This window comes from Tachyglossus aculeatus, chromosome 15, assembly GCF_015852505.1.
Source record: "Tachyglossus aculeatus isolate mTacAcu1 chromosome 15, mTacAcu1.pri, whole genome shotgun sequence".
In the NCBI taxonomy this organism is placed as follows: Eukaryota; Metazoa; Chordata; class Mammalia; order Monotremata; family Tachyglossidae; genus Tachyglossus; species Tachyglossus aculeatus.
The window spans coordinates 4,686,136-4,710,022 of NC_052080.1; the positions used below are offsets into that span (position 1 = coordinate 4,686,136).

Consider the following 23,887-nt stretch of genomic DNA (forward strand, 5'->3'; position numbering starts at 1 on the left):
TCATGGAGTGGTCTCAGTGGGTGAAAGGAAACGAGGGTTTACATCTTTGAGACATTAGAAAACTCCAGTGCCTCTCTGTGTTTTTTCCCCTTCCAAAGTCTTTGCTCATGATTTCGTTTGCTCTCCTTTCAGACCTAGAAGGTTTTGACTCCGTGGTATCATCCGCTGAGAAACTCAGCCACCCAACCACCACCAGACCCAAAGCCACTGGCCGAAGACCCCCATCTCAGTCCCTCACATCTGTAAGTATCCCCCACCTCCCATCTCGTTCAGGAAAACCCTAGTGGAGAAATTAATTCGTCAATCTCCGACGAGCGTGGCCGAGGGAATTGTGTGAATCCTGGGTGAGAGAGGTGGGGAGGAAAAAAGGGACAGTGGAAAAAATAATTATTCTCATCTTCTGGAATCCAGTGGTTCTCCTAGCATGTAAGTGTTGGCTCTCCCTATGTGTATTTCTTTGAGAGATAGGAGCATCAGTTGCCTTAGCTCCTTTACCCCTGCTGATTTAGCCTGCTTTGATGACACAGGAAATGAGGGGAAGAGGACTGTGGTCCTCGTCTTCAGTTTTTTGGGAGCAGATTCTCTGATCAGCAGGACAGGCTTTCAGAGGCCGGATGCGTGCTTATCCCTTCTCCCACGGCAGCACGATCCCCTCCTGTTTACCTCGTGTGTGGGATTTTAAGCTCCACATCTACTTTACCCTCCAGTTCGTGGGCACTGCCCTCTGGCAGAAGGCCCGTGGTAAGAAAGGCTCAGACGCCAGTTTCCCATGTCGTTTGGGTAACCCTTCTCCTGGCATCTACATGACCAGGAGGAAAAACATCCTGGGACCCGTATGTCCGGAAGAATATTGCTTAATGCTGCTTTGGCGGTGCAGCCAAACCCGTAGGAAAGACACATCCTGGCAGAACTGAGTGTATTTAGGCTTTAATCCTTCCTCCTAAGTCTACTAAACCTACTTTTTAACGCTCTTAATTATGTCACCTTTCTCACCTATGTCCCTCTGAAATTGTTGATCAATCAGTTGTATTTATTGAGCGCTTACCGTTGGACACTGTACTGTACAGGACACTGTACTGTAAGTGTTTGGGAGAGTACAACACAACAATAATAATAATAATAATGTAGTAGACGTATTCTCTGCCCGCAACAAGCTTACAGTCTAGAGAGGGCAACAGACATTAATATAAATTAATTATGAAGATGCACATAATTGCTGTGGGCCTGGGGGTGGCAGGTGTTGAATAAAAGGAGCAAGTCAGAGCGATGCAGAAGGGAGTGGGAAAAGAGGAAAGGAGGGCTTCGTCAGGGAAGGCCTCTTGGAAGAGATGGGCCTTCAATAAGGCTTTGAAGGTGGGGAGAGTCATCACCTGTTGGATATGAAGAGGGAGGATATTCCAAGCCAGAGGCAGGATGTTGGAGAGAGGTCAGTAGCGAGATAAATGAGATAGAGGTACAGGGAGATGGTTAGCATTAGAGGAGCGAAGTGCGAGAGCTGGGTTGTAGTAGGAGAGTAGAGAGGTGAGGTGTAGAAGAAAAGCCAAAGGATCTTAACATTCCCAGAAGCGCATTGGGGACTGTTTTTTCTACGCAAAGTCTTAACGCGAGCCAATTCCCCATACGACTGACCTCTAGTCATGGGTGTGAAATTGTACGTGCATCGTCTTCTGAGTCTTTAGGGAAGAAGCATGGCCTAGTGGATAGAGGATGGGCATGGGAGTCAGATGGACTTGGGTTCTAATCCCAGCTCTGCCAAGTGTCTGCTGTGGGACCTTGGGGAAGTCACTTCACTTCTCTGGGCCTCAGTTACCTCATCTGCAAAATGGGGGTTCAGACTGTGAGCCCTACGTGGGACAGAGATTGTATCCGTCCTGATTAGCTTGAATCTCCCCTGGAGCTTAGAACGGTGCTTGATGCATAGTAAGCACTTCACAGATACCATCGTTAATTAATTTTAGACTTTAAGTTTGTCCTAGCCTAGATTTTCTAGTCTTATGGTTCTAGGAACTTGGGAGGGGGCAAAGGAATATTTTCCTCAGAAAGAGGAAGTAGCGTGACTTAGTGGAAAGAGCATGAGCCTGGGAATCACAGCACCTGGGTTCTAATCTGGGCTCTGCCACGCGTCTGCTGGGTGACCCTGGGCAAGTCACTTCACATCTCTGTGCCTCGGTTCCCTCGTCTGTAACATGGGGATTAAGACTGTGAAAGCCCCATGGTGGGACATGGACTCTGTCCAACCCAGTTAGCTTGTATCTATGCCAGTGCTTAGTACAGTGCTTGGCACACAGTAAGTGCTCAGCAAATACAATTAAATATAAATAGTAATAATAATGGTACTTGCTAAGTGCTTACTATGTGCCGAGCACTGTTCTTAACGCTGGGGTAGGTACATGTTAATCAGATTGAGTTAATAAAATGCACTGGCCTTTCTCCTGCTCCCGTTGACACGTGCTTTGGATTCTTAGGAACCAATCTGTCTCCCACAGCAAGGTCTGATCCTGTAAGTGTCGCACCTGGCACAAGGAGATACCTACGTAGTCATCCTGCTGGGTACCAAGTTCGGCGGGGGCCGCGCCTCTCATTGCCCGTCCGGGATGCCAGAGGCGAAGTTGAGGTTGGCAAGACAACAGACAGTTGGCTACGCTTTAAACACGGCCCAGGCCAAGAAACCCTGAGAACCTTTTTAATAGAATTTAAAATTCACCCTTGAAGGCAGTTGGATTTTTCCATTTAGAATGCCTCGCCAACTTCACTGGATAGTAATTCTCTCTATTGAGCTTAAGAATGGCTGTTATTGATGAGCGGCAATTGAACGATGGCATGGCTGTTATTGATGAGTGGCAATTTAACGATGGCATGGCTGTTATTGATGAGTGGCAATTTAACGATGGCTCTGGAAGGGAGCTACTTTAGTCAAGATTGGGTTGAAAAGTGATCAGATTAATCAATCAGTCGTATGTATTGAGCGCTTACTGTGTGCTGAGCACTGTACTAAGTGCTTGGGAGAGTACAGTATAACAGTTGGTAGACAGCGAGCTCACAGTCCAGAAGGGGAGTCAGACATTAGTATAAATAAAAATACATGATGGATATGAACATAAGTACTGTGGAGCTGAGGGAGGGGTGAAGAAAGGGAGCAAATCCAAGTGCAAATCCAAATACCACCTTCTGTGTGTCAAACACTGTTCTAAGTGCTGGGGTAGGTACAAGTTAATTAGGTCGGACACAGTCCCTGTCCCACACGTGGGCTCATAGTCTTAAGTAGGAGGGAGAACAGATATGGAATCCCCATTTTACAGTTGAGGAAACTGAGACACAGAGAAGTTAAGTGATTTGCCCAAAATCACACAACAAGCAATTGGCAGAGCTGGGATTAGAACCAAGATCCTCTAGTTCCTAGGCCCATGCTCTTTCCACTAGACCATGCTGCTTCTCTTTTATAGCATGCTCAATATGTGCAGAGCACTAAACAAAGCGCTGAGGAGAGTACAATGCAAGAGTTAGTAGTTAGGTTCCCTGCCCACAGTGAGCTTACGGTTTAGAGGTTCAGGCAATTGTCTCCTTTTTCCCCTCCCTCCTTTTCTCCATCTTTCTCGCCCCTCTCCCCTGCTCCCAGAAATTGATTTCTTCTTTGGGGCTCCTGAGTTTCAGAAGGATCCGAAAGGCGGAGAAGAATGAAGGAGAACTCAAAAATTTGTCAAGGCAATAGTTCCCAATAATTGAATTACCTTATTGGGATAACATATCCTCTTGTTTCTTTCTATAGTCTTCCCTTTCGAGTCCTGATTTCTTTGAGTCTCCAAGTCCCGAAGAAGAGAGAGAAGAGCACATTTCTCTCGCACACAAAGGAACAGACTTGTCAAAGAAAACATCAAAGACTGTTACCATATCACAAGTAAGCATTATGATCTCAGGAACATCACCCTGGTGTGTAATAGCCCACAAGTTGTGAAACAAATTGGAATGAGTAAAAATGCAGACAGGGTCAATACCAAAAGCCTGTTTACCTATGTGCAGAGCACTGTATCCAGCATATGGGAACACAAAACGGAAATTAGTGACACGAGTTCTGCCTTTGAAGAGTCTATCGTCTAATGTTGCAACTGTGATGTTTAGCAGAAGAAACCATACTTGAGTAAATCCCAGACTGTCACTTTCTCATATATTGCCAATTGGATACTCTATGGATGCAGTCCTTTGGACTTGAAAATCATTTTGTGTACATTCCTTTTTTTTTTTTTAGCCACAGCCAGAAACCTTCACAAATTACATCTGCCTCATCTTACATAGAGAATATAGCGAACTCTTCTGTTGACCCTGTCCCAGAATGACAGACTCCAAAACATGTTTCCCCAGGCCATTTGTGGCTTTTCCTGAGAGGATTTAGTCTCATCACAAAATGTTAGTGGAAATGCCTGACTTTCCGTGGTCAGAGGGAACCAGAAATGGAAAACAGGCTTAGTGTGTTCATTGTAAGACGTATTTTGGACTTTAACAAGCAGGGTAGTGCCAGAAACTGCCATTTCCAGTCGTCAGATGTGGGCTGGAGCTATTTTAAAGTTGTCTCTTAGAAACAAAGGCGCTAAAGTCCCCACTCAGTATGTGACGAACGGATCCCCCTCCACCAGCCCCACATCCCCTCTGGACAGGAACCAAGATGAACATGCAGTTGGCGAGAAATCCTCCTGAAGTGATGGTAGATCAGAGTCCGTTTTCGCTAAACCCTATGGTTTCTCATACTCAAAAACCAACCATAGTGGGCACATTTGTTGAGGTTCGCTGTGTGGTAGTGAGATTAAGGGAGGGAAATGTTGCCTGTTCCTGAGGAATTTTCCTTTTCGCGTCGTCCAGGTGGAAGGGTGGATTTATATATGAGTGTGTTTCTCTTTGTTTTTTGCATCACTTGACTGCACTGTAGTGACATCAAGTAGTGATGTAGTGATGTAGTGATGTCAAGTTCCTCTTTGCCAGTTACAGGGCTCTAGACTGTAAACTGTGAGCAGGGAACGTATCTGCTAATTCTGTTGGATTGTACTCTCCCAATCGCTTAGCACAGTGCTCTGCACATAGTAAGCACTCGATAAATACCATTGACTGGTTGATCATTAAAGTTCCCCAGCCTGACCCTCCTTTCTGGAAGCAAAGAGGTCACAAATCAGCCCTCCCTTGTGCTCACGTGATAACCAGACCAACTTCTACTTGCAAGGTTGAGAAGCAGCATGGCTTAGTGGTTAAAGCACGGGCCTAGCCATCAGAAGGTCATGGGTTGAAATCTTGTCTCCACCACTTGTCTCCTGTGTGACCTTGGGCAAGTCACTTCATTTCTCTCGTCCTCAGTTCCCTCATCTGTCAAATGAGGCTGAAGACTGCGAGCCCTGTGTGAAGCAGGGACTATATCCAAACCATTTTCCTGTATCCACCCCAGCGCTTAGACCAGTAACTGGCATATAGCGCTTAACAAATGCCATCGTTAATATTATTAAGTCTGGACTAGCCCACGTCCTCCTTAAGTAACATAAGAGCTGTCGCTGACCGCTGGCGAGTAGAAAAGAAGTTGGCAGAGAGTGGTGGCTTAGTTCATTCCGATATGTCCTTTCCTGAATTTGAGAGGCTCAGCCGCTGACCTTCCCCATCCCTAGCCTCCCCCTCCCTGCCCAGCTCAGCCCTGTCAGAGTGGACACACAGTGAGGGGCCTTTAGCTAATTTGACTGGCACTGGTGCATTCGAAAGAGCTGGGGCAGATGGCCATGAGGAAGCCATTTAAGGGTGAAGCAGGGGCTTGGAAAGATGGGGAAGGGGTTGATGGTGAGAATAATAATAATAAATGTGGTTTTAAGTGCTTACTATGTGCCAGGCCTTGTACTAAGCGCTGGGGTGGAAACATGCAAATTGGGTTGGACACAGTCTTAGTGTCCCCCATGGGGGCTCATAGTGTTAATCCCCATTTTACGGGTGAGGTTACTGAGACCCAGAGAAGTGAAGTGACTCACTTAAGGTCACACAGCAGACAAGTGGCAGAGTCAGGATTAGAACCCAGGTCCTTCTGACTCTCAGGCGCATGCTTTATCCACTAGGCCCCCCCTGCTTCTAGGCCAGGGAGCTAAGCCGAGGGACAAGGAAGTCAGAAGGAAAAGGGTAACCACACAGACAGGAGCAGCAACAGATGTTGAGGGGTGCAAGGAGAAGAATAAGAGGAGGAAAAGGAAGTCTCCCCATCGGCCTCAGCCTCCCCATTCCTCACAAGCAACTGGGCGCAGGGAGTTGGAAAGAAAACAGATTTATGGCCCCTTCTCCCCTTTACACCCTTCCTCCTAGCACCTCCTCTCCTGTCAGGCCGTCTCAGAGCTCCTGCCATCCTTCTCTCAGAGTTTTCCAAAATAGGCAGCGGAGGGTTTTTTTTTATACATCAGGGCCTCCAAAAGAATCGAGGCAGCCGAAGCGTCGGCAGCAGCAGGCGTAGGGACTGTGGGACGAGGCGAGCCATCGCAGGGCAAGGAAATGGGGGCTGGGAAGATGTCAAGTTTACGTTCGGCCGCCGACAGCCCGTCGCTTCCCTCAACAGGTGTCAGACAACAAAGCCCCCCTGCCTCCGAAACCGGGAAGCGTGGCCCTGGGCGCAAGCAGCATGCAAGCCCCACCCGCCCCAGCTCTCCATTCTGGGCCCCCGGGGGCCACGGGTCACAGGGCCAACTCCCCGTTGCTCTTCAGCGCCGAAGGAAAGCCAAAGACTGAGCACTTGAGCCATGGTCAGTCGGCCATGGAGGAGCTGAGGACGCAGGTCAAGGAGCTGAGGAGCATCATTGAAATGATGAAAGACCAGCAAAAGTAAGTGCCCCGAGGAACAGCGGCCTGACAGGCTGGAGGAATTCTTTGCAAATGGAGGTCACCCCCCCCATCCCCCCAAATCCCCCAAAGCTCAGGCGTTTCAGCCCTTCTCAGCGTTGGCGGGTCTGTAGTTCTCGGGTGCATGGTGAACACGGGACGTGGGTTCTAATCCCGGCTTTGCCGGGGTCTGCTCTGTGACCATGGGCAAGTCACTACACTTCTTTGGCACTCAGTTACTTCATCTATAAAATGGGGATTAAGACGGTGAGCCCCATATGGGACAGGGACTGTGCCCAACCTCATTGCCTTCTATCTTCCCCAGCACTTAGAACAGTGCTTGGCGCATAGTAAGCACTTTAACAAATACCACAGTCATTATTATTCTTAGGGTGACAGCCCTGATCCCTGACCTCAAGAAGGTTACAGTCTAACGGGAGCACACAATCGGGAGTTTGGGGTTACCGAAAAAGATATCGTGCTGTCACTTAGGGGCCATTTTATGAATAATTTTGGTATTTGTTAAGGGTTTACTAGGTGTCAACCACCGGGGTAGATACAGGATAATCAGGTCAGACACAGTCCCTCTACCACCACGGGGCTTATGGTCCAAGAGGGAAAGAAAACAGGTATTTAATCCCCATTTTACAAATGAGGAAACTGAGGCACAGAGCAGTTAAATGACTTGTCCAAGGTCACACGACAGTCAAGTGGCAGAGCCAAGATTAGAACCCTGGCCCTGACTCCTACGCCAGGCTGCATCTCACACTATTTTGGATATGGAGAGAACATCTTTGCCATTTGCCATTGTAGGGCTCCTCCCCTGATATGAGCTTCACTGGCTCAGTGGAAAGAGCACGGGCTTTGGAGTCAGAGGCCATGGATTCAAATCCCAACTCCACCAATTGCCAGCTGTGTGACTGTGGACAAGTCACTTAAATTAAGACTGTGAGCCCCATGTGGGACAACCTGATCACCTTGTAACCTCCCCAGCGCTTAGAACAGTGCTTTGCACATAGTAGGCGGTTAATAAATGCTATTATTATTATTAAGAGGTGGAGAAAGACCTGCAATAAAACTCACCAGCATGGTCATCGCACTTCAAGGTCCACACCCAGATTCCCAGTCTGAATCAGGGAATCTCGGGGAATCCTCCAACATTCTAGGATGAGGCCCGGAAAACCCGTCTGGTCCACGATCACCCAACAGATCTGCGAAGTGCAGCCCCAGCCAAGAGACACTCTGGGAGAGAGGCTTAGTTTCGGGGCACGAAGGGGGCTTCCATCCACTTGACGGAAGTGGCGGGGGAGTTTCAGAGCAATCCAGATCCCCCTGGACTATCCGTTAAGTGAAATCGAGCCCTGCAGCTGTGAGGAAGGTGAGGAGAAGATTGGACTAATGCTAGAATTGACCCCACTTCTCCACACATCCCCTCAAATCGGCAATTAAATTATGGCTTGCCGTCCAGTGCCTTCTGGATCGGAGCCTGCTGACCTCTGGAGGTGTAGAGCTTACAGCCCTCTAGACTGGAAGCTCGTTGTGGGCAGGGAACGGGCCTGCCAACTCTGTTTTATTATCCTCTCCCAAGTGCTCAGTCCGGTGCTGTGCACACAGTAAGCGCTTAATAAATATGATTTGGTTGATTGATTGAAGTGTGAGCCAGAGACATCAGAGGGCCCGCCAGCTTATGCCGAAGGTCACTCTGGTTCTGGAGTGGCTGGAGACTTTTCAGAACTTCCTAGAACCTGTAAAGGAGAGAGAAAGGTCAGGCCTGCTTTCACCCCAGATATTTTTTGCTGCAGGAATTTCCCGGAGAAACCCTTTCAAACCAGAGCCAGTGGTAAATTCCACAGAGGGCCTGGCAGGAAAGCAGTCAGCCGGCTGGCTTATCCACAATCCTGCCCTAAATCCTGCTTATAGCATCTATCAGACCAACAGGCTTGGGAGTCAGAGGCTTTGGGTCCTAACCCCGACTCCGCCACTTATCAGCTGTGTGACTTTGGGCAAGTCACTTAACTTCTCTGTGCCTCCGTTACCTCATCTGTAAAATGGGAATTAAGACTGTGAGCCCCACTTAGGACAACCTAATTACCTTGCATCTTCCCCAGTGCTTAGAACAGTGCTTGGCACATAGTAAGTGCTTAACAAATACCATCATTATTATTATTTATCACTGCCTGAGCCCTGCTGGTCAGTCACAGCCAACGAGGTGCTCCCCACCAACCTGGAGTCAGGTTTTTCAAAAGTTTGTCAGGCTCTATTTGAGAAACTTTAGCCATCTTTTGGGATTCGGGTTCTCCGACCCTTACACTAAATAGACCCCCGATGAACTATTTATTGCACACTCTCTGTATGGACTTGGCTAAAACAACTCTAGCGTGTGTGTGAGTTCCACAGCTGTGTAGCAGGATCATCAGGAGGCTAACACTCCCAGCAGTGTTCTGAGAAGACATCAGTGCATTCATAGAGAAGATTGCTTTTGTAGATCAAGTAACTCTGTCGTTCTTCTCACCATTTAATTCATTCTATTAACTGGCCTTGGTTTCATTTACCCTTTAAGCCCTCGATATTACCCTGTCCTCGGCCCCTCGGCACTTTTGCTCATTCAGTCATATTTATTGAATGCTTACTGTGTGCAAAGCACTATACTAAATGCTTGTGAGAGCACACTATAACAATAAATGGACGCATTCCTTGTCCACAGTTGTGTAAATATCCATAATTGATTTATTTATATTAATATCTGCCTTCCCCTTTAAACTGTAAGCTCATCATGGGCAGGGACCATGTGTATCAACTCTGTCATATTCTCCCAAGTGCTTAGTACAATGCACTGCACGTAGTAAGCACTCAGTAAATACCATCGGTTGATTTCATTTGTAAACTGGTAGATGATCTGCATGATCAATCCTCAGAAATGAGGAGTTGGAAATCAAATTCTCTAATTGCCTAGAATTTCTGAGAAGGAAAATTAGGACACAGTAAAGTGAGATTGTTCAAGATTTTCCAACATGTGACTCATTACTTTATAACAAACAACCCTTTAATTGGGCTGATTTCAGATGTTAGAATTTCCAAGGATTTTAAACCATTCGACTTGTTTCAATTTTGATGATTTTGTCACCAGACCCTTTCAGGTATCCAGTGTATAAAGTGAATAAAATAACACCATCTGCTCCGATCTACATGACAGAGATTTGGTGGGAAGGGGAGCATGTTCTCATATGATTTAAATTCCTTCCAAGAAAAAAAAAAAAAGCTAAGATATTCTAACGCCAAGGATGAACAGAAATTTTGCACAAGATCACACAACAAGAGTTGAGCAAAAGCCCCATGCTTGCCTACTCCAAATTTTAAGCTAATATAAGGAGAGGTAAACTGGCTATTTTGGTTTGCCCCATCGGTAGTATTGAGAGTATAGAGAGCACTCTGGTAAAGTATGATAAAATAAGACATCTGGTCCCTGCCCTCAAGGAATTTACAGGGATATCCAGACTCAAGCCATTCACCAGAGCCACAGCTGCTGATGACAAGAATTTAGCAGGATAAATAGAAAAATAAATGTCATTAAATGTAAGTCAAGACTATGCCCAAGTGTTAGGATGCGTGAAACGCTGAGGGCGACCATTGGATGGACATGACCTGTGACGCTAGACTGTAATCACAGAAAGCCCCCTGGAGGAGGTGGGTTTTCGGGGGGCTCTCTCAATAGGGAGAGCTGAGATCTGGTGGATCTGAAAGATGAGGGGGCTCAGGGATGGCAGGGGAAGCATCACAATAGAAGTAATTTTTAAAATGAATCCTTACTTACATGTTTTTATTTACCTTTGTTTAGAAAAGAGATAAAACAGTTGTTATCTGAATTAGATGAAGAGAAGAAGATCCGTCTTAGATTGCAGGTGAGTCATTGGTGGGAAAGGATGTATGAGAGAAAGAGAGAAAGAGAACGAAACAATGCACTCCAGGAAAAGAACTGCAGGTAGAAACGGTCTCAACAGAAGAGATAGTCATTTGAAATGATTTTTGTTACTTCTCTTGCGTGGTATCTAGATTTTGCTTTTTCCTCCTGTTGTGGGTCGATTATTATTATTGTTTTTCACATTGATAGATGGCACGAATGGGAGAAGTGAATTGATGCCCAAAATCATTGTTTCATAATTGGAAATGCCTCTTTTGGGATGGACTAAATAACTGTTGGGTGAAAATGTCTGCCGTAGGACCGGCCGATTCCTAGACTGTTCTCATTGGGGAACTTTGCTAATAAGAGTTGCAGGCCCCAGAGGTGGTCGAGGAGGGAGAATTCATCTGTGCCACCAGAGGCCTGCCATTCCTGCCCCTGTCAGCTTAATCCAGAGCTGCTGTCTTTTTGGAACAAATCCATCAGAGAGATTCCATCAATAGCACGGCCCAGTGGATAGATGGGAGTCAGAAGGACCTGGGCTCTGATCCCAGATTCTCCCCTTGTCTGCTTTGTGACCTTAGGCAAGTCACTTCATTTCCCTGGGCCTCAGTTCCCTCATCTGTAAATTGGGGATGAAGACTGTGAGCTCCATGTGGGAGGAGGACTGTAGCCAACCCAATCTGCCTAGATCCACCCCAGGACTTAGTACAGTGCCTAAGTGCCTAACAGATAGCATTTATTGAGTGCCTGTTGAAGAATCATAATTATTATTATGGTATTTAAGCGCTTCCTGTGTGCCAGGCACTGTTTAAGGTGCTGGAGTAGGTACAACAAGGACATCAAGTTGGACATAGTCCTTGTCCCCCATAGGGCTCACAGTCTCAATCCCCATTTTATAGATGAGGTAACCATTAGTAGTGCCTAAGTGCCTAACAGATAGCATTTATTGAGTGCCTGTTGAAGAATCATAATTATTATTATGGTATTAAGCGCTTCCTAGGTGCCAGGCACTGTTTTAAGCGCTGGAGAAGATACAACAAGGACATCAAGTTGGACATAGTCCTTGTCCCCCATAGGGCTCACGGTCTCAATCCCCATTTTATAGATGAGGTAACCATTAGTAGTGCCTAAGTGCCTAACAGATAGCATTTATTGAGTGCCTGTTGAAGAATCATAATTATTATTATGGTATTAAGCGCTTCCTATGTGCCAGGCACTGTTTTAAGCGCTGGAGAAGATAGAACAAGGACATCAAGTTGGACATAGTCCTTGTCCCCCATAGGGCTCACAGTCTCAATCCCCATTTTATAGATGAGGTAACCATTAAGCGTACAGGGCATGGTACTAAGCGCCAGGGAGAGTCCAGCGGAAGCCAAACCTATGCCCAGCCTTTAGGGCAGTTTTAGAGGCCCAACCGGTCTCAAGTAACTTGTACTTCCCAAGCGCTTAGTACAGTGCTCTGCACACAGCAAGCGCTCAATAAATACGATTGAACGAACGCACGAAGTAACTGGATCCGTTCTCTTTGTAGATGGAGGTAAACGACATAAAGAAAGCCCTTCAATCAAAATGAGCGATTGGTCGATGACGGAAGGGTAAACATCATTCATCGTGAGTGATTCCGAGACTCAAATTTATGCCCCAGCCAAAATAACTCTGTGCCAAAATTAAGGTTTGCCTCAGCATTTCTCCGACGGAAGGATTTAGCACAAATGCTTTTTGACAGCACAACACAAATTCCACCCCGAAAGAAAAGAGCCCACCCGGGGTGTGGTCTCGTCGTTTCGCACTGGTTGTGACTTCCACTGAGTGGATTGTGCTAAAGGCTTCTCTACTTCAAGATCACAAATGAAATGAAAACTCAGGCAGTTTAGTGCATAGTGGTACTATTTTGATGATATTTTCCATAAAATAAAATGTATTTCAGATTATTCGTTTACAGGCTTTATAATTTTATGATTTTTTTAATTGTCCTTGTCACAGATTCCTACGATATTTGTACAACGTTATAGTCGAGGGTGAATGACGTTAGGGTTCTTTTGCTTCGGGTTAGAAAGCAGCCCAATTGTTGTGTTTCGGTTTGACGTTCTCTTACATATGCAAAGTTATCGCTCCCCTCCCACCCCCCAAGCTCCCCACCTCTGAGAGGAAGCAAAACCCATGTACAGTAGAGTATTTAAAAAACCAGAAACTCGATCCATCCGGTCTTCGCAATGATCTGTGCCTTCTTTCACCACTCTCCTTCTCTCCGCTGAAGCTGTTGGGGGTCCGTGCTCACCAGCAGACTTGATGAAACTGTCCACTAAAGGTCACTGTCTTAGTAGATGGCTCCTCTCGACTCATCCCGGAACGCCCTGAGGCCACTACTGCCCAGTTGAGAGGATTTAGCTCGTAAGTTCCCGGTGGAAGGAGAAAAATCCATCGTTTGCTTGATTTTCATTAGCAGTTAGCACACGCACCACCTGCCTCTCTTCGCCTCTTGCACCTTTGGAGTGAACAGAATATGCATTACCCAGCAAAAAATAAATAAAAGTAAAATGCAAATAAAAATAAGGGAAAAGTTGTATTATTTCATGCACTGGTTCTCTCTGGCTGTTTAAATTGTATTTATGTACTGTCACTTGCCTTGCTCTGTTGTATGCCTTCTCACATTAATCCAATAGGATGGTTTGGGTGGTGTTGTTTTGGGGGGGTTTTTGTTGTTGTTTTTCCTCTTTTTTCCCCCTGTTTGTTCTTTCCGACAGTTGTGAGGTTGTATTTTCTTTCTAAAGGAAACTTGCGTTTGTTCTGTCGGTGTAGAGAGCAAGCAGTTGAGCCTTTTGGAGGTTTCTCTGTCCTCATTGTTCGGGCTAACTGAAAACAAGGGAATTTGTTAGGGGCGGGAACTATTCCGAGTGTTTCTTTGAAATTTTATGGAATTTGTGACCTCTGAAGCTGTTTCTAATGTGCTTCTACAAACTCTTCTGCGTCCTTTCGTGAAGTTTCTATGAAGCTACTAAGTACTGATCTATTTGCACAACCACACGGAATGCGAACCAGTATGTTGCGGGGGAGGAGGGGGGTATAAAAGCACCAAATGAATTACTCCCCTGTCATGACCGTGTTATGTCTGTCTCCTTTCCCTCTCTCCTCTGCACTAGACGCTAGCCTTGAGATCTTCCTCTCACATGGAATTCCCCTTTGAGTTTCCTCACGCTCTCCCCCCCGACCCTAGACCCATCAGGCCCCTCCCGAACATATTAGAGAGGTCCCTCCTGGTAGGATATCCATTCATTCGTTCATTCGGTCGTATTTATTGAGCGCTTCTGTGTGCAAAGCACTGTACCAATCGCTCGGGAGAGTACAGTATAACAATAAACGGACACATTCCCCATCCCCGATGATCCACGTACACCCTGTTAACTTCCCGTGTAACATCTCTCCCTCGGCTCTGGTTCAGGCACGTTACTTTCCCAGCGGTCCCGTTCCTGTTCTTGCCGTCCAAGGCACAGTCCCACGAAACACCCCATCTGCATCCCGACCCCCGCTTACATGCCAACCGCAGCTCCACGCCTTTTGAGATTTCACACTCCCTGGTTTGATAAAAAGAGTTGTTTTAAAACTGGTTGGTTTCTCCCATCACCATGGGAATCTCTAAGAATACTGTTTTCTCTCGGCGCGTATATTTAGGATTGCTAACAATCCCAGTGGAAGAATCGCAGTCCTGGGAGTCGGAGGACCTGGGTTCTAATCCCGGCTCCGCCGCTTCCCTGCCGTGTGACCTTGGGCAAGTCACTTCACTTCTCTGTGCCTCAGTTCCCTCATCTGCAAAATGGGGATCCAGTACCTGTTCTCTCTCATACTTTGACTGTGAGGCCTGTGTGGGACCTGATGATGTGGTATTTATCCCAGTGCTAAAAACAGTGCTTGGCCCATAGTAAGTGGTTAACAAATACCACAGTTAGAATTATTTTGTAAAAAAATTTGTGGGGTGCCCCGTTGCGGTTCACACACTTATGGCTAATTTTGTAGAGGTTGACCCTTCCCTTAGCTTAAAGAGGAGGGGTGTGGGGCTAGTGGGGAGGAGAAACTAGCTTGGGGCCTTAATTTACGCGTTGTCTAGCGTCTGCTTTTAAAGACCCAGATCAGAGGATGGTGCCCCTTGCTTTCATCTGCTGGGTGAGCCCCACCAGAATGCCTACTCTCTTCATTCTTTTCTCTACCAAGGAGTGGACTTGCTGATGTCTGACAAAACCTCCCAAGCGTCTCGTCGAAAATCTCTGAACATTCAAGCGGTGAGTCAGCCAGCATCGATGGAGACAGTTTGGCTTCATTTTATAAGGTTGTATTTTAGGAGTCTTAAAGTACCGTGCGTTGTAAAGGAGATGATTAAAATGAGATTTTGTGGAAATATTTTTGTGTGAAGCGTTCATGGTTCAAGAAGAGTGATTTCTCGGAAGAAGAGCTGTCTATCTTCCTTCTCCATTTTATTCTTATCAGATGAAATATTTTTAAAAGGACGTGGGCTTTCACCCCCCTCATTTTGTTTTTTTTTTAAGTGAACATGAATGATTCATTAAAACCTGTGGATGTGAAATTCCATTTTTGGAAATGTCCATTTTATATTCACTGATAAACATAAAATGATGGTGAGCTATACAGTCTTTTTTAAGTGGAAATAATTAAACATTGTTATTTGAAACATTGTGTAAAGTCACGTTTATTGCACCTAGTAATCGGAGTGAAAAAGTGCATGCATTTTTTTTCCTCAGGCATAAAGAAAACCATCTCCTCAGATTTCTGCTCGCAGGCACCAGTTTGGGGATTTGTGTTTGTTCTTTTCCTTTTTCTAACCAGTTCCTTTGAAAACCCAAATTAGTTTGCTTTTTAATGTTGCAACCTTCATCCTCCCCCCACCCCCTCGCCTGCCTCTTTTTTAAAAAAATTTATAGGTATTTAAAACCAGTAAATGTGCTCAAAAAGTACTTTGGTTGCAGTCAATCAATCAATGGTATTTGATCGGCGGCTACTGTGAGCAGAGTCCCGGACTGAGAATTTGGGAGACTACCATGAAATTAGAAGTCAAGAGCTTCCTTACGAGCAGGGGAGACAGGCACTAAAATAAATTTCAAATCAGAGAAAGTAATAGACTGTAGAAGTACAAAATATTACGGAGGAGTTGTGGGTAGTTAAGTGCTTAGATGGCATGGAGATTGGCAGTTGCAGGTTCTATCATTTCATTCTCTTATCTGCCCTCCCCTCAGAGAGAAGCAGCGTGGCTCAGTGGAAAGAGCACAGGCTTTGGAGTCAGAGGCCATGGGTTCAAATCCCGGCTCCGCCAATTGTCAGCTGTGTGACTTTGGGCAAGTCACTCAAATTCTCTGTGCCTCAGTTTCCTCATCTGTAAAATGGGGATTAAGACTGGGAGCCCCCCGTGGGACAACCCGATCACCTTGTAACCTACCCAGCGCTTAGAACAGTGCTTTGCACATAGTAAGCGCTTAATAAATGCTAAAAAATGGTAATTAAGGACTTCGATAGCCCATCCCCGGAGTCCTTATGTAAATTCTCTTCTATTTCCCCTCTCTATAATTTATTCTGATTGATCTGGCAAATCCACCAAGATGTAGTTCGTTTTCGTTTTTCTGTGCTCTGTTCTGGATTCTTTGTGGTACAAATTTGCCCCAGATTTTCAGCCCAGACGCTATTAACTGGTCGATATTAACTTCTTCTTCGAGGTGCGTGATTGTAGGGGCGCGGGGTGAGCAGAGGGGATCGCTTGCAGCCTGGGGGTTCGGAGTTCACCTCGTCGAGGGCAGTATCGGGACGCCAGGATTAAATGTAGTGGCTGGAAGTCCCGTGACAGGGCCCCGATAGCCACCCTCGAGCCAAAGGAGAGCAGAGGTAAGGTGGAGGACAATTTGGTGCATGGTTTTGAGGATGTGGGTCTTTCACAATTTCCGTCCTTCTATCCCCCCATTCAAACCTGAATTTTACAAAACAATCCTCCAAACCTGGAGTGCTTTCTTTTTTGCCAAGTCTTCATGCATAGTGGAAGGAATGAACCGAAGCAGCAATCATTCATTCATTCAATCGTATTGATTGAGCGCTTACTGTGTGCAGAGCACTGTACTAAGCGCTTGGGAAGTACAAGTTGGCAACATATAGAGACAGTCCCTACCCAGCAATGGGCTCACAGTCTAAAAGGGGCCTAGTGGAGTACTTGTACTTATACATATCTATTTTATTTTGTTAATATGTTCGGTTTTGTTCTCTGTCTCCCCCTTCTAGACTGTGAGCCCACTGTTGGGTAGGGACTGTCTCTATCTGTTGCCAACTTGTACTTCCCAGGCGCTTAGTACAGTGCTCTGCACACAGTAAGCGCTCAATAAATACGATTGATTGATTGATTGAGTCAGAAGGACCTGAGTTCTATTACCGGCTCTGCCACTTGTCTGCTGTGTGACCTTGGGCAAGCCGCCTCTCTGTGCTTCAGTTCCCTCATCTAAAATGGAGATTAAGACTCTGAGCCCTACGGGACTGTGTCCAACCCGCTTAGCTTGTATCTACCCCAGCGCTTAGTATAGTGTTTGGCACATAGTAAGCCCTTAACAAATCCCACACCCGGAGCAACTGGAAGCAGCGTTAGCCAAGGCACAAGTTGACCGGCTGGCTTTTCCCCTGGCTGGGGCTCTTGGGAGTCGGAGGAAGGGGAGGAAAGGAAAAGAAATCTACTAACTCAGGTCTCCGTTGCCCGCTGGCAACTCCAACGCCAGCCCGTCCGTCGGTTGGGTTTATTGAGTAGCTGTTGTGTGCAAACCACTGCCTTGAGCACTGCTGGAGAGAACAACAGTGTTAGCAGACGCAATTCCTGCCGTCAAGGAGCTTCTCCTCTAAAGGCACCAGCCCCAAAAGCTCTCTGTCCATCAGAGTTCTCTCCAGCGGGGTTCGGGAGTTCTCTGGGCCGAGACAAGGCACAGGTTAATCCCGACCGAAACGTTTGGATTTGATTTTTTCAGCGGAAGTAACGTTCCCTGTGGGATGAAGTTGGCTTCGCGAAGCAATGACTCGGGAGAGCAGTCGGAACCATCTCCAGGTCAACCGGGTTTTTGCAAAGTGTGCGGAATTCCATCGCTGAGGTTAGTTATTGACTGGGACAAGGAATTATCGTTAAAAATGCCTTTGTGAAATCCGGGTCACGTTTCCAGAAGCCGCCGACTTTGGAGGGAGTTTGTGGAAAACTCAGTGAGTCTGGTACGGTGCTTGACACATTGTAATCCCTTAATAAATACCATCCTAGTGAATTCACATGCTTTTCTCCATAGGAGAAAAAGTGCTTTCTAATTTCTCAGATAAGGGTCATGGGTTCTAAACCCGGCTCTGCCACTTACCTGCTGTGTGACCTTGGGTGAGTCAGCTTCTCTGGGCCTCAGTATCCTCATCTGTAAATTGGGGATCGAGACTGCGAGCCACACGTGGGACAGGGACTGTGTCCAACCCTTTTGGCTTGTTTCTACCCCAGTGCTTAGTACAGTGCCTTGCACATAGTAAGCGCTTAACAAATAGCATCATTATTAATATTATAAGGTTAAAATGTAACCTTACGACCTTTGGCCAAAGTGATCAGCTATTAGTGGCATTTATTGCGTGCCTACTCTGTGCAGAGAACTGTACTAAGCTCTTGGAAGAGTACAGTAAAACAGTTGATAGACATGTTCCCTGCCCACAAAGAGCTTACAGTCTTGAGGGGAAGACACTCATTAAAAGAAATAATTTACAGATACAGATTTACGGATAAGTATTGTGAAGCTGAGGGTGCGGTGAATACCGAATGTCCAAAAGATAAGCATCCAAATTCAGTGTCCCTGTGTTGAGAAGGCACAGAAAGAGCAATGGGCCGATACGCATTCCTTACAGGTAAAGCCTAATGGAAGGCCATGAGGAAGCAGTGGTTATTAATAACAATAATAATAATAATTGGGGTATTTGCTAAGTGCCTACTGTGTGCCAGGCCCTGTACAAAGTGCTGCGGTGGCGATAAGCAAATTGGGTTTGACCTAATCCCTGTCCCACATAATAATGATAGCATTTACTAAACGCTTACTATGTGCAAAGCACTGTTCCGTGTGCTGGGGAGGTTACAAGGTGATCAGGTTGTCCCACGGGGGACTCTCAGTCTTAATCCCCATTTTACAGATGAGGGAACTGAGGCCCAGAGAAGTTGTGACTTGCCCAAAGTCACACAGCTGACGGTGGAGCAGGGATTTGAATAATAATAATAATAATGATGGCATTTATTAAGTGCTTACTATGTGCTTTGCACTGTTCTAAGCGCTGGGGAGGTTACAGGGCGATCAGGTGGTCCCACGGGAGGCTCACAGTCTTAATCCCCATTTTACAGATGAGGTAACTGAGGCCCAGAGAAGTTAAGTGACTGGCCCAAAGTCACACAGCAGACAATTGGCGGAGCTGGGATTTGAACCCATGACCTCTGACTCCAAAGCCTGGGCTCTTTCCACAGAGCCACGGTGCTTCTCCCACATAGGGCTCCAAGTCTCAATCCTCCCCATTTTTACAGATGAGGGAACTCAGGCCCAGAGAAGTGAAGTGACTTGCCCAAGGTCACACAGCAGACAAGGGACAGAGCCGGGATTAGAATCTCACCACCTTCTAACTCCCAGGCCTGTGCTCTAGCCACCTGATTGTCAGGACTTCCTGAAAAAGGGTCAGGTAATGCTATGTACCAGAATGTTTGAATTCTATGAAGACAGGGAATTGTCTTCCATTCTCTTGAATTAACAATAATAACAGTGGTGGTGTTACTTGCCAAGCATTGTGCTAAGCACTGAGCTAGGTACAAGATAAATCGGGCCCGGTTCCTGTCCGATGTGAGGCTCACAGTCTACATAGGCGGGACAGCAGGTTTGGAGTCCTTATTTTACTAATGAAGATACCAAACTGGAGAAGCAGTGTGGCTTAATGGAAAAAGCACAGGCTTGGGAGTCAGAGGTTGTGGGTTCTAATCCCGACTCCACCATTTGTCAGCTGTGTGACTTTGGGCAAGTCACTTAACTTCTCTGCACCTCACGTCATCTGTAAAATGGGGTTTAAGACTGTCAGCCCCACATGGGACAACCTGATTACCTTGTATCTACTCCAGCGCTTAGAACAGTGCTTGGCACATACTGAGCACTTAGTAATCAATCAATCGTATTTATTGAGCGCTTACTGTGTGCAGAGCACTGTACTAAGCGCTTGGGAAGTACAAGTTGGCAACATCTAGAGACAGTCCCTACCCAGCAGTGGGCCCACAGTCTAAAAGGGGGAGACAGAGAACAAAACCAAACATACAAAGTAAAATAAATAGAATAGATATGTATAGGTAAAATAGAGTAATAAATATGTACAAACATATATACATATATACAGGTATATACATATATACAGGTTATACTATTATATTATTATATTATATATTATTATTATTATATTATTATACTACTATTATTATTGAATCACAGGGGCTTTAAGTGACTTAAACTGGAATGGGCTGACTCCGAGGACTGTGCTCTTTCCACTAGGCCATGCTGCTTCTCCCACACTTTAATATCCTGTCCTAGTTTTGAAGCATCTTCTCTTCCTGAGGGTTTTCATTCATTCATTCATTCAATCGTATTTATTGAGCACTTACTGTGTACAGAGCACTGTACTAAGCGCTCGGAAAGTACAAGTTGGCAACATATAGAGACGGTCCCTACCCAACAACGGGCTCACAGTCTAGAAGGGGGAGACAGACAACAAAACATGTGGACAGGTGTCCAGTCATCAGAATAAATAGAAGTAAAGCTAGAGGCACATCATTAACAAAATAAATAGAATAGTAAATATGTACAAGTAAAATAAACAGAGTAATCAATCTGTACACACGAGGGCCGAGAGGACGCCGCGAGCCGCTAGGTGGCCTCGGGGCCGCCAGAGGGCGCCCGCCTCAGAGCTGTCGCGAGGTGTTAGGTGGTCGCGCGCCCAGCAGGGGGCGCCTGCCTCAGCGCTGTCTCGAGGTGTTAGGTGGCTGCGCGCCCGCCAGAGGGCGCCCTCAGAGCACACGGGGGCCGAAAGGACGCCGCGAGCCGCTAGGTGGCCGCAGGACCGGCAGAGGGCGCCCTCCTCAGCGCTGTCTCGAGGTGTTAGGTGGCTGCGCGCCCAGCAGAGGGCGCCCTCAGAGCACACGAGCACCGAAAGGACGCCGCGAGCCGCTAGGTGGCCGCAGGACCGGCAGAGGGCGCCCTGCTCAGCGGCCGTCGCGGGTGTTCCTCCTCCTTCCTCTCCCCCTCCCCCCGCCTTACCTCCTTCCCCTCCCCACAGCACCTGTTTGTACGTATTTATTACTCTATTTATTCATTGTTTTACTTGTACATATTTATTCTATTTATTTTATTTTGTTAGTATGTTTTGTCGTCTGTCTCCCCCTTCTAGACTGTGAGCCCGCTGTTGGGTAGGGACCGTCTCTATATGGTGCCAACTTGTACTTCGCAAGCGCTTAGTACAGTGCTCTGCACACAGTATGCGCTCAATAAATACGATTGAATGAATGAATATGAAAGTGTTAGGTCGCCGGGTGTCCGGGAGAGGGCGCCCTCCTTGGAACACAGCAGAGCCCAGAGGAGGCCGCGAGCCGCTAGGTGGCCGCGCGCCCAGCAGAGGGCGCCCTCCTCAGCGCTGCCTCGAGGTGTTAGGTGGCTGCGCGCCCGCCAGAGGGAGCCCTCAGAGCACACGGGGGCAGAAGGGACGCCGCGAGCCGCTAGGTCGCCGCGCGCCCAGCAGAGGGCGCCCCCCTCAGCGCGTCTCGAGGTGTTAGGTGGCTGCGCGCCCAGCAGAGGGCGCCCTCAGAGCACACGAGGGCCGAGAGGACGCCGCGAGCCGCTAGGTGGCCGCAGGACCGGCAGAGGGCGCCCTGCTCAGCGCCGTCGCGGGTGTTCCTCCTCCCTCTCCTCCTCTTCCCCCTCCCCCTGCCTTACCTCCTTCCCCTCCCCACAGCACCTGTATATACGTTTGTACATATTTATTATTCTATGTATGTATTTATTTATTTTGTACATATTTATCTATTATTTTGTTAATATGTTTTGTTTTGTTGTCTGTCTCCCCCTTCTAGACTGTGAGCCCGCTGTTGGGTAGGGACTGTATATGTTGCCAACTTGTACTTCCCAAGCGCTTAGTACAGTGCTCTGCACACAGTAAGCGCTCAATAAATACGAATGACTGAATGAATGAAAGTGTTAGGTCGCCGGGTGTCCGGCAGAGGGCGCCCTCCTCGGAACACTGCAGGGCCGAGAGGACGCCGCGAGCCGCTAGGTGGCCGCGGGGCCGCCAGAGGGCGCCCTCCTCAGCGCTGTCTCGAGGTGTTAGGTGGCTGCGCGCCCGGCAGAGGGAGCCCTCAGAGCACACGGGGGCCGAAAGGACGCCGCGAGCCGCTAGGTGGCCGCGCGCCCGGCAGAGGGCGCCCTCCTCAGCGCGTCTCGAGGTGTTAGGTGGCTGCGCGCCCGCCAGAGGGCGCCCTCAGAGCACACGAGCGCCGAAAGGACGCCGCGAGCCGCTAGGCGGCCGCAGGACCGGCAGAGGGCGCCCTGCTCGGCGCCGTGGCGGGTGTTAGGCCTCCGGGCGTCCGGCAGAGGGCGACGTCCTCAAAGGTGCCTTGGGGTGTGAGGGTGTGAGGGTGCCGCGCGCCCGGCAGGGGGCGGCCTCCCGGGGGAGCGCGGCGGGGTCCGAGCGTCCGGCAGAGGGCGCTGGGGGTGTCGGTCCCCGGCGGGCCCCGCCCTGACGCACGGACTGACGGACCGACGGACGGACGGACGGACGGACGGACGGACTGAGCGGGGCGGCCGGTGGGTGCGGGGGGCTGGGGGTGCGCGTGCGCGTGTGTGTGTGCGCGTGCGCGCGCGGGCTGTGCCCGGGGGGGGGAGGGGCGGGGCCATGGAGCGCGGGGCCGCGGGCGGGGGGCGGCCGACGCCCCCTCCGCTGCCTCAATCCCCTCAGCTGCCTCAGTCTCCTCAGCTGCCTCAGTTTCAGCCTTCTCAGCCTCAGTTTCCTCAGCCTCCTTCTCAGGCTCAGCCTCCTTTTCAGCCTCCTCAGCCTCAGTTTCCTCAGCCTCCTAAGGAGCCTCCTCAGCCTCGGCCTCCTTTTCAGCCTCCTCAGCCTCAGTTTCCTCAGCCTCCTTCAGAGCCTCCTCAGCCTCAGTTTCCTCAGCCTCAACCGTCTTCTCAATCTCAGGCTCAGCCTCCTCTGGAGCCTCCTCAGCCTCAGTTTCCTCAGCCTCATCCTCCTCCGTTTCAGCCTCCTCAGCCTCAGTTTCTTCAGCCTCCTCAGCCTCAGTTTCCTCAGCCTCCTTCTCAATCTCAGGCTCAGTCTCCTCAGCCCCCTCAGCCTCTTCTTCAGCCTCCTTCGCCTCAATTTCCTCCGCCGCCTCAGCCTCAGTTTCCTCAGCCTTCTCCTCAGCCTCCTTCTCAGCCTCAGTTTCCTCAGTCGCAGGTTCCTCAGCCTCCTTCTCAGCCTCAGTTTCCTCAGTCTCCTCAGTCTCAGGTTCCTCAGCCTCAGGTTCTTCAGCCTCCTTCTCCATCTCAGCCTCAGTTTCCTCAGGCTCCTCAACTTCAATCTCCTCAGCCTCCTCAGCCTCAGGTTCCTCAGTCTCAGGTTCTTCAGCCTCCTTCTCCATCTCAGCCTCAGTTTCCTCAGTCTCCTCAACCTCAATCTCCTCAGCCTCCTTCTCAGCCTCAGTTTCCTCAGTCGCAGGTTCCTCAGCCTCCTCCTCAGCCTCAGTTTCCTCAGTCTCCTCAACCTCAATCTCCTCAGCCTCCTCAGCCTCAGGTTCCTCAGCCTCAGGTTCTTCAGCCTCCTTCTCCATCTCAGCCTCAGTTTCCTCAGTCTCCTCAACCTCAATCTCCTCAGCCTCCTCAGCCTCCGGTTCCTCAGTCTCAGGTTCTTCAGCCTCCTTCTCCATCTCAGCCTCAGTTTCCTCAGCCTCCTCAACCTCAATCTCCTCAGCCTCCTCAGCCTCAGGTTCCTCAGTCTCAGGTTCTTCAGCCTCCTTCGCCATCTCAGCCTCAGTTTCCTCAGTCTCCTCAACCTCAATCTCCTCAGCCTCAGGTTCCTCAGCCTCAGGTTCTTCAGCCTCCTTCTCCATCTCAGCCT

At 48.3% G+C, this 23,887-nt stretch overlaps 2 protein-coding genes across 6 annotated transcripts in view; both read left to right on the forward strand.

Annotated features, from left to right (window-relative positions):
- The window catches only part of SH3KBP1 (SH3 domain containing kinase binding protein 1), a 158,013-nt gene extending 144,092 nt beyond the window's left edge, over positions 1-13,921 (forward strand). For 3 of the 5 annotated variants that reach the window (XM_038757001.1, XM_038757004.1, XM_038757003.1), the window contains 5 exons: positions 133-242; positions 3,767-3,895; positions 6,563-6,825; positions 10,658-10,721; positions 12,255-12,296. In XM_038757001.1, the coding sequence (XP_038612929.1) occupies positions 133-242; positions 3,767-3,895; positions 6,563-6,825; positions 10,658-10,721; positions 12,255-12,296 (608 nt within the window). Of the gene's footprint in view, positions 1-132; positions 243-3,766; positions 3,896-6,562; positions 6,826-10,657; positions 10,722-12,254 lie in introns of all 5 variants that reach the window. The other 2 variants (XM_038757000.1, XM_038757002.1) reach the window with 2 other exon arrangements.
- An 8,751-nt stretch (positions 13,922-22,672) lies between these two features.
- Positions 22,673-23,887, forward strand: part of MAP3K15 (mitogen-activated protein kinase kinase kinase 15) — a 66,290-nt gene continuing 65,075 nt past the window's right edge. Inside the window, exon 1 of the mRNA XM_038756992.1 lies at positions 22,673-22,899. Within this exon, the coding sequence (XP_038612920.1) occupies positions 22,673-22,899 (227 nt within the window). The remainder of the gene's footprint in view (positions 22,900-23,887) is intronic.